This window comes from Diorhabda carinulata, chromosome X, assembly GCF_026250575.1.
Source record: "Diorhabda carinulata isolate Delta chromosome X, icDioCari1.1, whole genome shotgun sequence".
Classification (NCBI taxonomy): Eukaryota; Metazoa; Arthropoda; class Insecta; order Coleoptera; family Chrysomelidae; genus Diorhabda; species Diorhabda carinulata.
Window position 1 is genome coordinate 1,623,584 of NC_079472.1, and position 15,031 is coordinate 1,638,614.

The window sequence follows — 15,031 nt, forward strand, 5'->3', positions numbered from 1 at the left end:
ACTAAAATAAAAAATTACGACACAAAAATAACTTTGAAATGCGAGATTTCAATCTGTAAACACTCCCAAGTATGAAAACACATTCAATTAACTATTATATGAGCGTACCCTGTATACATATTTTCCTTATCCTGCGATCACCAAAAGGAAAATTATTATTATTAAATAAAACTAACTTCAGTCGAAAACAAATCCTTTTATTACCTTATATAAAAATTACACTCTCATTTCACTTTTTGGATTTCTTTTCTTTCCCCGGCGCGGCTTTAGTCACATCGTCAGGATTCTCCGCGGCGTCCTTGATCCTCTTAGCACGAATACCAACGAGACGAGCATCAGCACGTGCCTTTCTCAAAGTCACGTAGGCTTCGAATTTCTTTTCTTCTTCAGACGGTACTCTAGCTTTAGTCTTAATACCCGGTTGTCTGATTGGAAGTACTTCACCCTGTAATTGTGAAGCTACTTTACGTTCTTCTTCGGTCGCTTCTCCAGCACGGAGTTTCTTCTTGTTGTGAATGGGGAACAAAATCAATTTAGATTTGTATTCTTTAAGACGTTGGGCGTTTAATTGGATCGATTCCACTGATTTATTTCTACGTCTGTGGTCGACAGAAATACCTGAAAGGAAGAAATAGAGTCAAAAGTATACAATAATTGGAGAACATACAAAAGAACAAAAACACAACTTAAAACAACAAAACATAGTTAAAACTACTCAATTTAATTCATCCTCTTCAATTGTATACTTTACAAACTAGTTTAAGTATAAAAAGTCAAACGTACCTATAGTCCTAGCAAATCTGGGGTTAAGTCCAGCTGCTTTCAATTCTTGGAGAGTAAATCCACGTCCTGCGCGTACTTTAGTGTGGTATCTGACAGATGGGCATCTTACCACAGGCCTTAGAGGTCCAGCAGCAGGTCTGGGTGCAATGGCACGAGCCTTATTTATACGATTCGTTCTTCGTCTAATCTTACGAGCTGGTTGATTGAACCAAGTTTTAACAAATCGTTGCCAATCCTTGTGGAAATGGCCATTCGGAATCATATTATTACGTTTAGGTGCCATTGTTATAGCTTTTAACTAACACAGCACTAAAATCACCGACACGTGCTGTAAACGAAAGGGAGAAAGACGGAAGCGAGTTGAAGTATTTGGGAACATTCGTTTATTTTGTTGGTGACTAACGTCATTTTAAGTAGGCGATTTTTAGTGAGTAAGATTGATTGTTTGAATGACGCTTTTAGCAAAGTATATAACACATTTATTTAAATGTATAAAATAATCAAATTTATAACATTTAAAAAGAAAAAGGAATATATTTGATGAATAAATTGACATTTCTTACATCATTGGTGTTATTAATTCTTATTATGCTGTCAATTCTTGAAGCACAAAATTTTCATTCACCAAAACGCGTGTCTGACAGTGTAATAAGGTTTGTTCCAACCTGCTAGTCTAGATCGTTCTTGGAAGCGTTTAAATAATATTTTTTGTGGAATGTACAGTTCTTGTAACCAACCAAGAATCGAAAAGACAGTCCTGGAAACGGTTCACAAACAATACCAAGTCGGTTGGAACACAAAACAGAATCGTATATCGGTAACTGCCCGGTTGGAAAACGTAATCTCTATTGCGCAGATCCACCACCGTGCCAAGGAGGTGTAGTATCAATGAACAGAACTATATAAAATATATTACCAATATAGATAACCATAATATCCCTAAAAATGAATATTTGTATCTCAAATTATAATTCAAAGTCCCATTGAATAAGTGTGTGAATCTGTTGAATGCTTGTGTAGTGTAGTTATATTAAAATATTTTTAAATATGGCTTTAAAGGGTTTAAACGTGCTAGAATTTTCCGGGTTATTACCAGTTCCTTATTGCGGAATGGTACTTGCAGAATTTGGGGCATCTGTAATCCGTTTAGATAAGGTATTTTGTTTCAAACAGTTCGTTTAGCAACAAGTATATAAGAATTTCTAATTTTTGATAGATTGGATCAAATACAAATTTAGATTGTTTAGGAAACGGTAAAAAATCGATAAGTGTTAACATTAAACATCCTGAAGGTTATAAAGTGATTAAATCGTTATCTCAACAAGTCGATATCCTTATAGAACCTTTTCGAAAAGGCGTCATGGAGAAACTAGGTTTAGGACCGGATGTATTAATGAAAGACAATCCTAAATTAATTTATGCAAGATTAACAGGTTAATTTGTAATAAAAACTGAAAAAAACACGTAGTTATTGTTAATTACTTATAGGTTATGGTCAAACGGGTGATTTTAGTAAAAATGCCGGTCATGATATAAATTACGTCGCACTTTCTGGTTTACTTTCTTTATTTGGAAGGTATGGAGACAATCCATTACCTCCTGTAAACGTTTTAGCCGATATTGGAGGTAATATTTTGTATCCAAACACAATATCTTCCAATATTATTTTATTTATTATGATACAGGTGGAGGTATAGCTTGTACCTTAGGGATACTTCTAGCTCTAATAGAAAGAAGTAAATCTGGTAAAGGGCAAATAGTTGATTCTAATATGGTAGAAGGTACAGCGTATTTGGGTACTTGGTTATATAGGGGAAAAAATACTCTACCAATATGGGGACAAGAACGAGGAAAAAACGTTCTAGATAGCGGTACTCATTTTTACGAAGTATACAAGACGAAAGATGGAAAATATATGTCAGTCGGTGCATTAGAACCCCAATTTTATGATCAACTTATTGCTGGTAAATTGAAATAAAAATTAATAAATTAATCCCCCCCTATCGTATTATATATATATATATATATTTCAGGGTTGGGTTTGAATATCGAAGAAACTCCTCAATACGGAGATTTTGATAAAATGAAAAAAATATTTAAACGAAAATTCTCTGAAAAAACTCGAGACGAATGGTGCGCAATATTCGATTCCACTGACGCTTGTGTAGCTCCGGTTCTAACATTAGAAGAAGCGCCACAGCATCCCCATAACGTACAACAAAAAACATTTACTAAAACCAAAGATTTTTACAGTCCCAATCCTCACCCGAAATTAAACAGAACTCCGGGGGTATCTTTGTCTAATGAACCCTTACCTCAAATTGGGCAACACACCAAAGAGATTCTAATTAATTTGGGTTATTCTAGTGAGAAAATCAAGGAATTAGAAAACGAGGGAGTCGTCAAATGTAATAAACATTCGAAATTGTAAACATATTTTTTGAATCACCCCTTATATATCTTATGTAAATGAGGTTAAAGGGATTGAAACAAGTAAAAAAAACAAATAGCTACTATTTTTATATATGTTTTTATTATACAGTGGTTAAAATATATTATAACAGTTTCTTTTGTGTTTTATTTATATATAAAATCATTATTACGAGGGTTATACAGAAAGTTAACGACATTTTGAATGGTGAGGTTAGCGTCGGCATATTGGTTAAATTGAATATCAAACTTTCATTAAATGCCACTTTTAATAACATATTTGTAGTAGAAGTGAATTTAAAATGAAAATCGTCGGCTAAGTCCCAAATTTCATAGCATCAAATTATACACAATAAATTTAATGATGAAAAAAATTGGATGAAAACTTGTTTTTTTTTTAATTGAAGAATTGAAATGGCCAAATAGAAAATTTTGAAAAAAAATAGTTAAAGTAAATTAATGGAGTGTGGTTAGCCTTAAACAAAATGGCGGTCTGGAGTTTCTATTTGGACATAGACAACCGAAGCGTGACGTCACGGCCGTCATATTTTTATAGTTCACTATTCAAACAAATTTTGTGCGGTTCTTAAAAATCACTTAAAAAGTGTTTAATTTGTTTAATGTTGTTAAAGATTTTAATGTGTTTTGTGCCAGATTCAGAAATGATCTATCTAACGGTATAGATATAGAAAAAACGAAATTCGTGGTTTACGACTTGAGCCGACGAAGTAATGAAATTTTAATTTCAAAATGGTTTACTTTCCGTACACACTTTATTGTAAATGGCAGAGTTATTGAAAATATTACACATAAATAATACTCACAACGAGATATTTCCTTATTTCGGTGGTGGTAGTGGTTACCACGAAATAAAACAAGGATTGAAAAACAAACACTAAAACTTTTGATCTGACACACAAAATTGAATGGAAAATCACTTAATAAGTTTAATTAATAATACAAAAAGACCTATTTGAATTAGTATTTCAGTCTCTTCTCAAAGAACTTTTTATATATATTTTAATAAAACAAAAACAAAGGAAATAACAAAATTGTTTACAATTTAAACAATTAACAACTGTTCAATCATATGTCAAAAATGCCATCAGATCAATCAGGAATCTATAGATTTACAAACTTAAAAACAATCCACTTCTGTTACTAATCACTTTTGATTTATCTATGGTTGACAGAAGTGGAAATAATTTTAGACACAGGAGAAATTATTTTTGATAACAAACGGATCTCATGAATTATTTGGATAGAAAATTGATAAATCTTTACAGTGAACATTAAAAATGAAACTGAAATTAGAGCTGATATTAAAAATTGGAATGTTATAAAGCTGAAAGATGATAAAAATCTTTTATTAAATTGAAATATTTCAAAAACTATAGTTGCCAGAACAAATTTTAAGTTATATATCACGAATTAAAATTGTTTATAACGTTAAATACTGGTTATTTATAAATAATAATATCTATTTAGGGAAGTTCATGGAGATCATAAATGGTATACAAATTTTCCAGTCGGTTAAATACGAGTGAAGTTATTTCTAAAGTTTTTGGTAGTAAAGAGATCGCTTCTTGTATTGTTTCTTCATCCCCACATACCTAATTAACATTTTTTAATCAGATATGAGCAGAATTCACAAAACTATTATATAAAAAGAGAATAAAACTAAAAAAAAATTAAGTACTTTTAAAGGATAAAAAACCAATGAAATAAATCGAAAACAATAAAATTATACTGATAAGAATCATATTTAATATCAAAAGGAGATATTTAAATACTAAATTTTTATATGACCAAAACTATAGTACCAAACGCTTAAAAAATGATGAAATTCAATGAAAATATTGAAAATTTGTAAAACTAGACACAACAATTAAAAATTTCAGATCTTAATGAAAAATGTATGAGACTTACCCTTTGAAGTAATACTGCCCTGGTAGGTAAAGCATATATGGCTACTTGCGCACCTTTTCTAATAATAAACGGATGATGTTTCGATAAGGTTTGATCATAAGCTTCCCTACAAATACTAGACGCATTTTCTTCGTTCTTGAGGTTTCCTAGTTTGTCCAAAAATAACCTAATAAAATCTACAAGAAATATGTTGAAATTTTATCATATGTAAGTGTGATTTTCTCACCCAGCCCTCTGTGTAGTCTGAGTAAGGTCCTAGCACCAGAAACGTATCCTTTTTTATTCAATAATTCATTGTTCTTTTCATATTCAATCATAGTTCTAACGCTACTAAAGTTTTCTTTGGATTCTTCATGGAATTTTTTTAGTATTTCGATTTTAGCTTTCAGATCTTTGCTTACAAATCCAAATACCGTTCCCATTAACGTAAAAAATCTGAAATTGTATTATCAATTGTCGTATCTCACAATATGGGAAACATACTTGTTCAGTTCCTCGAAGCTATCTAAGTATTCTGCTAATTTTACATCGTCTTCATTAACTAATGAAGCTTCGAATTTATCTTTTACTATCCGAATTTGGAATCTATCACCGTTTAGTGCCATTATTGAAACTGAGTAAACAAAAGTTGACGTACACTTATTTAAATCCCTATTGCTGACGTTTATAATGACATTTTCACACATGACATTGACGTATAAATAGACTGTTTCTCGAAATAATTATCTGTATATTAACCACTGATAAATCCGTCATCAATATATGCTATATTGTTTTTACGTTCCGAAATATTAGTATTTTTTTCGGCTATTAAGAGTAGTTTTGAATCGGGATATCATTGTGTTTCAAATAATTAATAATATTGAAAAATTTAAGAAGCGAAACAGTCTCTAAATATACTTTCACATATTAATGACGTTATTAAAAAAGATCAACATATTAATGTTATACTTCGAAATAAACGGTTTTTTCATTTGCATTTTATACTTTAAATTATTTCTTGAAAGATTATGATAAAAACATTACTAAAATGATTAATGATAATTTTTTTAATTATAAATACAATTGGATATCATTTCTGTGTGTTCTCGTACAACTGCAATCTTTTAAATTTAGACTATAGACATTTAATGGCAAAAAAGTGGGTGATAAAAATGTATCTAAATTCCATTATTATGGAAAATACTTATGAATAATAAGTTTATTTGTTAAAAGTATATAAAGCATGTTAAAAGTATATAAAGCAGTATATAACCTCAATCTTTTGGAAATAATATATTTTGTGCTACAATTTGTAACAAACTCGAATTCTTGCATCATCCAGCCTCAAAATTTAGTTTTCAAATTGTTGTATCAGTATTTTAGTGATATATCGTATATGGAATTGATAAATTGTGCGTTTACCGGTTGGTGGTGGTTTCACTTTAAATAAGAACATCGTAAACTTGTGTAATTATTTCAAGATTTTTCTGAAAGAAATCTATTTTTGTTACTAAGTACGAGAGCAGCTAGGTGAGTAGTAGGAATTAATTTAGTAGTTTTTCACTTTTTGCAACAATATTTCAAAAATTTTACACACTTTTTTCAGATTATTTATATTTTTTGGTTAAAAAAAATATTATTATCTGTGGTTATTTAATTTTTTTACAGAAGAAACGATTTCGGGTTTTTTTCATATTTCTCTCGTTCCTTAAATGCTTTTTTTGTTTTCACAATATTTGTTTTGTCCATATAAAAAATCTCACATGTTTATAGACGATAAAAAAAACAAATTTAATCACAGATAATTTTTGTTTAATCACATTTTAAGATAATTGTTGTTAAAAATACAAAATACATGTTTGTCATAATCACTTTTTCCTCTGTCTTGATTTTTAATCTGAATGATAAGTTACAAACGTTGTTAAAGAGTGAATTTTTTCCTGTTTGTTTTTACTTTTACAGTAATTAAATCATAATGTGTGGTATTTGGGCAATTTTTGGATATACCTCGAATTTGCACTCATATTGTGCTAGTACATTCTCAAAAATCAGCCACAGAGGTCCAGATGCTTGGAGACTCGAGTACTATAACAACTTGAAGGTATTTTCAATTTCAACAAATTCAAAAATCTTTCTTAACAATTTTAAATCATTTATTTTAGAATTGTTACATCGGATTTCATAGATTGACCATTGTGGATTGTAAATATGGTATGCAACCTATGAAATTGCATCAGTATCCACATTCAATGTTAATTTGTAACGGAGAATTATATAATTGCACGAGGGTAATTCAAAATTTAATTCAATGTGTTTGTATATTTTCACTGTTTAATGCACCATTTTGTATTCTAGTTAGCCGAACAATACGACTTTAAATATGAAACAAAAAGTGACGTCGAATGCATTTTTCATTTATATCAACAATTTGGAATTGAAAAATGCGTTAAAAATCTCGACGGTGTATTCGCTTTTTGTTTTATAGACGTTCCCCGTAAAAAAGTTTTATTAGGAAGGGACCCTTATGGTGTTAGACCCATGTTTAGGGTTATAAGCACCTCTGGTATACTTGCAATATGTTCAGAAGCAAAAGGTAAGTCTTCCAAGTTTTACCATACAATTCGTATTTCTTGTCATGCTATATTTCGATACATTAGAACTACCGATATGTCATATTTTGGTACATTAGAACTACTATCAAAAAAAGAAGAAATGATCAATTTCATATGTATTATGTTACTGAACACTATAATTATCAATGGGATATTTTTTTTCTCCTTATTGATTAAATTTTATATAAATTTATTGTTTAACGTAGTTTTTCTATAATTTTATCTAAGGATTGGTAGCAATCGAGCAGGAATTAAACGGAGAAGGAAAAATTTTAGAACCCTTCCCTCCTGGAACTTTTGAAGAATACGATCTTCTCGAAGATGGAAAAGTAAAACTAGTGAGAAGTCAAAAGTATTTCTCACCTGGAGATAAACCTTCATTTAAACCTTTTCTACCATATGAAGGTAGGTTAATTACTGATACGGGGGACTTCGAAAAATAGTTATCATTTAATTGTGATAATATCTTAGTTTGACGTTTGAATAGTAAAACATGGTAATTGTTTACGAATATTTCAAAAATGGAAGTGATTATTCAACTATTTTTGTTTTTATATTATTGATATTTATCAGAGTTTTATATTTTAAGCGTATCTATTGATTAAATATTTCTCTATGTTTGTAGTAGACAGCTGACACAGTCATATGTCAATTCTGTCAATGTCAACGCAATATTTTGTTTAAAAATGTAGTTTTTAACACAATTTCTAATTCAGTTTTTGTACTATTTTTATTTAAATTAGAAAAATTTTAAATGATGAGTATAAAGTAATAATTTCCCAATTTTTTTACGTTTTGCTTTATAACTATAGATCGTGAGTAACCTATTGAATACGGTTTGGTTAGGTTGAATAAAATCTACTTTTATTTTAAAAAATACTGTATATATTTCCTTTTTTTCACTTTTCTATAAAAAAAGTGTTTATTTTAGATCTTATACCTAACGATCATCAGACTAATATAAGAAATCTGTTACAAATGGCAGTTAAAAAGAGGTTGATGTCTGATAGAAAAATAGGTTGTTTTTTATCTGGGGGCTTAGATTCTTCGTTGATAGCAGCTTTGTTAGTAAAAGAAGCAAAAAAAGCGAATTTATCGTACAAAATTCAAGTAAGATTTTTTTTATATTAGTCAAAACAACGCATTCTATTCATTTCTATATTAAACATCGAGACGAGTTCATAGATTTTATTTTATTTTTAATACATTATACAGGATATATTCAGGACGATCATAAATTTTGTTTATTTTATTAAAACATGTAGTAAATTGTGAAAATTATTTATATAGAAACTTTCGATATAACCAGGAGTTTGTATAAAATAAATTTTGCAATTAATGTATAGAAATGTCCTTTTCATCAATTTTTTCGTTATTTTCATTATTATTGACATTTTTTTGAGGATAAGACATTTATTACTCAAATTCAGACTGTTTAGTCACAATTTTTGGTTAACTAACTTCTCCTTTGTTCTCTTAATCATATTTTTCTTTGCAATCGCACAATTTGGTGTTTTCCCTTCCAGTCTTTTTCTATAGGAATGGGAGACAGTCCGGATTTACGGGCAGCTAGAATGGTAGCTAAACACTTAGACACCGAACACCATGAAATCATTTTTACAGAAGAAGATGTAGAAAGAGTTTTAGATGAAGTGATCTACTGTCTCGAAACGCCGGATATTACTACGATCCGAGCTTCAATAGGGATGCATTTACTATCTAAATACATTAAAGATAATACGGAAACCACAGTTTTATTAAGTGGAGAAGGAGCGGACGAAGTAGCTCAAGGTTACATATATTTCAAGGAAGCACCGGATCCGGAAACAGCGCACAAAGACAGTTTAAGATTATTGAAGGAGATCTATCTATACGATGGTTTGAGAGCTGACAGAACGGTGTCATACAATAGGTTAGGTTCGATTCCATAATCGAATTATTGTCTTGAATGTTGTTGTTTTTAGTTTGGAATTGCGAGTGCCTTTCCTAGATTTGCAGTTCACTAATTATTATTTAAATTTGGAACCGAGGCTTAAGCAACCTAAGGATGATATAGAAAAGTTTTTATTGAGATCTTCGTTCGATGGAACGGATATTTTACCAAGCGATATACTTTGGAGGCATAAAGAAGCATTCAGGTTGATATAATTTCGGTTTTGTGAGGAATCGAATGATAAATAATTACTTGTAGTGATGGTGTTGCTTCTGCGAAGAAATCTCTGTTTGTTATCATTCAAGAAATTATCGAAAAGAGGCTGCCTGAACCGTTTGATTTGGATAAAGCCAAGTTGAAATACCCGCATTGCACGCCACTGACGAAAGAGGCGTTTTATTACAGGGAGGTGTTCGAAAAGAGTTACCCGAAGTTAGCGGGGAAGTTTTTACCTTATTATTGGATGCCGAGGTGGTGTGAAGGCGTTACAGATCCTTCGGCAAGATTTATCAAAAATTACGCCGCTACTGATTGAAAATTTTGTCGATAATAAATGTTTTTGCAAAATCTGAGTATTAATTTTGGTCATAAATTATACAAATAAATTTTTTGCGTTTTATTTTTTTTTTATTTATAGAAATATATTTGTTAAAATATTTCAACAGCGTTTTATTTACATACCCTGAAATTTTTTAATTCCATTTGTATCAAGTACAAATCAATTTAACGGCAGATAGCTAAAAATTATTACCTGAACATTTTACACGACCCTCGTAAAATAAAAATATCTTTTAAGGTAGTAGTTGTGTTCGATAACGTTGTTCGCGGAACAGATCAAACAGAAAGCGGTTGCGGGTTGTGGGGGGTAAGAGTAATGATCATATTGCACTTTGCCCAAAAGTAAATATTTAATAATATAATAAAAAAGTAAAAGTGAATATTACATCCGCAATAACAAATGGTGCCTTATTTCTCCCCTATTATCAGTCACCGTTAAATGTCAACGGGAGATAGTGGCCTCGATTATAAGATAGACCAGCCAACATTAGTTGGTTGCGTCCTGATTCTAGGAACGGGCGTATATATAGAAATCTTTATAAGCATTTACTATAAGTAATTTAAAGAAATATTTTTTTAAAATACTATTTTTTATACCCAAACTTCAAATTTACTGCTAAAAGCTTATTTATACGTATTTTCATTACAACACTGTTTAGTTTCGATCTCTAAGCCTTTTGTTTACAACGTTGCCAGCTAGTCCAAAGAAATTTGTTATTCTCTCTTCTTATTACTAAAAATGTTAAAACAATATACGTCCACAATTATATGAGATTTATAAATAAAATTTTGTTTATAAATTATTATATTTTTGAAAAATACATTATATTCAACGTACGAATATTGTGCTTTAATCTCATCGAATAGGTAATACGCATTACATTCCTGTATTAGAAATTGCCTAATAACCTAGTAACTTGTTTAAGGATTATTAAAATTGTTTATGTTTTCATTAAAAAGAGATTTGTTATTCTCTATTCTTATTACTAAAGATGTTGAAATAAAAACCGTCGACAATTATATGTAACTTGTTACTTTTTTGTTAAATCAACGAGTAGGCAATACGCATTACATTTCTGTATTACAAATTGCCCAATAACCTGATGAGTTGTTTTGGGAATATTAAATTTCATTTACGTTTTTATTAAAACATTTTATAACCTTATAGATTTGATTAGAAGAAATATTATTTTAATAAGCACTACCCAAATTAGGTATATTGGATTGAATTAATTTAATATATAGACGTCAAAGTGGTTTTGTGTATTGTGTGTTGCATAGTTACTGGTTTTCAATAGGAATTAATACATAAGAATAAAACTGAATTAATTAATTAAAACTTTATATGAATTAGATTCGAATGGGTGATATATAAATATTAAATGTTAGTATGATTTTTGTTTTATAATAAAATTGAATTTACACACGATGTGGTACATGAAAATATATTTTTAAATTACATTGTCATTTAGTTTTTACTTTATATGGAAAATGTGATTTTTATATACAAAATTTGTAATATCCGTTGTCAAGAAAGTGAAATTACTTTAATGTGTGACACCGTCGTCCTTTGTATAGAGTCCTGCTAACCCAATCGGAGTAATCCAAGACGCGCGCGGGCCCGGCACTAAAACACAGTCATAAAAACACACAAACCAATTTAACTCCGTACTGTTACAGTCTGCTGCCACGACAGCGTTGGCGAATATCACTATGTCGTTGTTCCTACAATTCCTCCTTCCCCCAAAATCAGTAGCGCGACACAAAAACTAAAGTTTAATAAAATTTTTTCACTAACCTCAAAGATATAGGACGATAAAAGTTGTTAAGTTTGAATTCATATACATCCGGTTTTGTATACACGAGTTATTATTGCGCGGTTGCCACGTTTATTTATTTCTAATGTATTTAGCGAAATGAACCGATATTTAGAAATTAGACTTTTTATACATAATGTAAATTGTAGATTGGTTAGTTTTTTTATGAATAATAGATTTTGATGATGGAAAAATATCGAAATGTGATCGGTAATAGAAGTATTTTTCGTTATATCGTTTGATATTGTTCCAGTGGTCGCGCTACTGTTTTATCCTAACCCTACTTTTGGACGGTCTGCCGATTTAATTTCGGCGCGGCAGCTCGTCAATCTTTGCAATAGTTAATTCAGAAATTGCTATGTTCTCACTTTCGGAATCATCATAAAAGTCTCGAAATTAAAGTGGAGCTGAAGCATTACCTTTCGCCGGCAGTGAGAAAGTTTGGCAATTGGCTGTTGAAAGTTTATACTTTAGAGGCAAAGTTTGGAGTCGACTATAAAACGGCGTTACCCACGCCATTACGAAACGTTTCCTAATACATCGAATTTTGTGAAATTCCATATTTTCTTTCTCAATATTAAATAAGTCGATAATTAATTTCGATATTTTTTTGTTTATTATACCATACCCTTAATATCCCTTTCAAAGCAATACATCTCAGTTATGACCTATTAAGACGATATACTGCAAAGTGAAACTTGAAGTTAGTGTGTGTGTGTATATATATATAGTAAGAAGAAGATGTTATAAGGTATAATTCCCTCGGGGCAGCGTCATTTAAGGGGACCTCGAAATATCGGTCCTTCTTGAACGGACGGCCCCACTAGGCCTATTCCGACGTCCCTATTAAACTATTTACTTCCTATTACTATCCAGGTTAGTTTTGAAAATGATTTAGTGCTATCGATCATATCCCGAGGGTTATAAATTACGAGCTGGTTAATTATACATAGTTAAGGTATTTTTCTAAAGAATCTTCTCACTTTAATTTTAATATTACGTGTGAAAGGTTCAATATTCACTAATAATCCGACTCGAAGGATAAATATGCATATTTACACCGGCTCGAAGGCCCAATAAACAAATAATCCGGCTCGAAGGACCAAAAAGCCCCGAACAAACTCGAAGCAATGAAATTTATGATAAGTAGGGTTTTAAAGTAAAAAAATTTATAGAAAATAGTGGTCGAAGGATGATATTCGGATCAAAAGAACAATATTCACTAATAATCCGACTCGAAAGATCAAAAAGCCCCGAAAAAACTTACTCCAAAACAATAAAGTTCATGATAAGTGGGTTTCAAAGGTCAAAATTTATAGAAAATTATGGTCGAAGGATGATATTTCTCAACAATTTGACTTCAAAGTTCGATATTCACTAATAACCCGGCTCGAAGGACCAATATACACAAAAAATTCGGCTTAAAACAGCGAAATTCATGATTAGAGGCTTTCAAAGGCCAAAATTTATAAAAACTTATGGTCGAAGGATGATATTTCTCAACAATTTGACTTCAAAGTTTGATATTCACTAATAACCCGGGTCGAAGGACCAATATACACAAATAACTTGGCTCAAAACAGCAAAATTCATAATTAGAGGCTTCCAAAGGCCAACATTTATAGAAATTTGATGTCGAAGGATGATATTTCTCAACAATTTGACTTCAAAGTTCGATATTCACTAATAACCCGGCTCGAAGGACCAATATACACAAATAATTCGGCTCGAAACAGCAAAATTCATGATTAGAGGCTTTCAAAGGCCAAAATTTATAGAAACTTGAAGTCGAAGGATGATATTTTTACAACAATTTGACTTCAAAGTTCGATATTCACTAATAACCCGGCTCGAAGGACCAATATACACAAATAATTCGGCTCGAAACAGCAAAATTCATGATTAGAGGCTTTCAAAGGCCAAAATTTATAGAAACTTGAAGTCGAAGGATGATATTTCTCAACAATTTGACTTCAAAGTTCGATATTCACTAATAACCCGGGTCGAAGGACCAATATACACAAATAACTTGGCTCAAAACAGCAAAATTCATAATTAGAGGCTTCCAAAGGCCAACATTTATAGAAATTTGATGTCGAAGGATGATATTTCTCAACAATTTGACTTCAAAGTTCGATATTCACTAATAACCCGGCTCGAAGGACCAATATACACAAATAATTCGGCTCGAAACAGCAAAATTCATGATTAGAGGCTTTCAAAGGCCAAAATTTATAGAAACTTGAAGTCGAAGGATGATATTTTTACAACAATTTGACTTCAAAGTTCGATATTCACTAATAACCCGGCTCGAAGGACCAATATACACAAATAATTCGGCTCGAAACAGCAAAATTCATGATTAGAGGCTTTCAAAGGCCAAAATTTATAGAAACTTGAAGTCGAAGGATGATATTTTTACAACAATTTGACTTCAAAGTTCGATATTCACTAATAATTCGGCTCGAAGGACCAATATACACAAAAAATTCGGCTTAAAACAGCGAAATTCATGATTAGAGGCTTCCAAAGGCCAAAATATACAGAAAATTATAGTCGAAGGATGATATTTCTCAACAATTTGACTTCAAAGTTCGATATTCACTAATAACCCGGCTTGAAGGACCAATATACACAAATAATTCGGCTCGAAGCAGCAAAATTCGTGATTAGAGGCTTTCAAAGGCCAAAATTTATAGAAAATTATAGTCGAAGGATGCTATTTCTCAACAATTTGACTTCAAAGTTCGATATTCACTAATAACCCGGCTCGAAGGACCAATATACACAAAAAATTCGGCTTAAAACAGCGAAATTCGTGATTAGAGGCTTTCAAAGGCGAAAATTTATAGAAACTTGAAGTCGAAGGATGATATTTCTCAACAATTTGACTTCAAAGTTCGATATTCACTAATAACCCGGCTCGAAGGACCAATATACACAAAAAATTCGGCTTAAAACAGCGAAATTCATGATTAGAGGCTTCC

The 15,031-nt window shown here is 30.9% G+C and overlaps 4 protein-coding genes across 4 annotated transcripts; 2 read left to right on the forward strand and 2 right to left on the reverse strand.

The window, feature by feature from the left end:
* Window positions 1-176: 176 nt before the first annotated feature.
* Window positions 177-1,149, reverse strand: LOC130900797 (60S ribosomal protein L13). Its single transcript, XM_057811672.1, has 2 exons — window positions 784-1,149; window positions 177-618 (listed from the first exon to the last, which is right to left on the reverse strand). Exons 1-2 carry the CDS (start codon window positions 1,064-1,066, stop codon window positions 230-232), a joined length of 672 nt encoding a protein of 223 aa, XP_057667655.1. The 5' UTR covers window positions 1,067-1,149; the 3' UTR covers window positions 177-229.
* Window positions 1,150-1,705: 556 nt separating this feature from the next.
* On the forward strand, window positions 1,706-3,350 carry LOC130902567 (alpha-methylacyl-CoA racemase). Its single transcript, XM_057814791.1, has 5 exons — window positions 1,706-1,938; window positions 2,000-2,216; window positions 2,272-2,409; window positions 2,469-2,747; window positions 2,817-3,350. Exons 1-5 carry the CDS (start codon window positions 1,831-1,833, stop codon window positions 3,212-3,214), a joined length of 1,140 nt encoding a protein of 379 aa, XP_057670774.1. The 5' UTR covers window positions 1,706-1,830; the 3' UTR covers window positions 3,215-3,350.
* Window positions 3,298-5,836, reverse strand: LOC130902568 (ceramide-1-phosphate transfer protein). The gene is made up of 4 exons (XM_057814792.1): window positions 5,626-5,836; window positions 5,369-5,577; window positions 5,143-5,318; window positions 3,298-4,826 (listed from the first exon to the last, which is right to left on the reverse strand). Exons 1-4 carry the CDS (start codon window positions 5,826-5,828, stop codon window positions 4,698-4,700), a joined length of 717 nt encoding a protein of 238 aa, XP_057670775.1. The 5' UTR covers window positions 5,829-5,836; the 3' UTR covers window positions 3,298-4,697.
* Window positions 5,837-6,083: 247 nt separating this feature from the next.
* On the forward strand, window positions 6,084-10,327 carry LOC130902569 (asparagine synthetase [glutamine-hydrolyzing]). Its single transcript, XM_057814794.1, has 9 exons — window positions 6,084-6,654; window positions 7,087-7,225; window positions 7,287-7,412; window positions 7,480-7,717; window positions 7,965-8,141; window positions 8,668-8,846; window positions 9,263-9,648; window positions 9,701-9,874; window positions 9,928-10,327. Exons 2-9 carry the CDS (start codon window positions 7,100-7,102, stop codon window positions 10,202-10,204), a joined length of 1,683 nt encoding a protein of 560 aa, XP_057670777.1. The 5' UTR covers window positions 6,084-6,654; window positions 7,087-7,099; the 3' UTR covers window positions 10,205-10,327.
* Window positions 10,328-15,031: the final 4,704 nt, after the last annotated feature.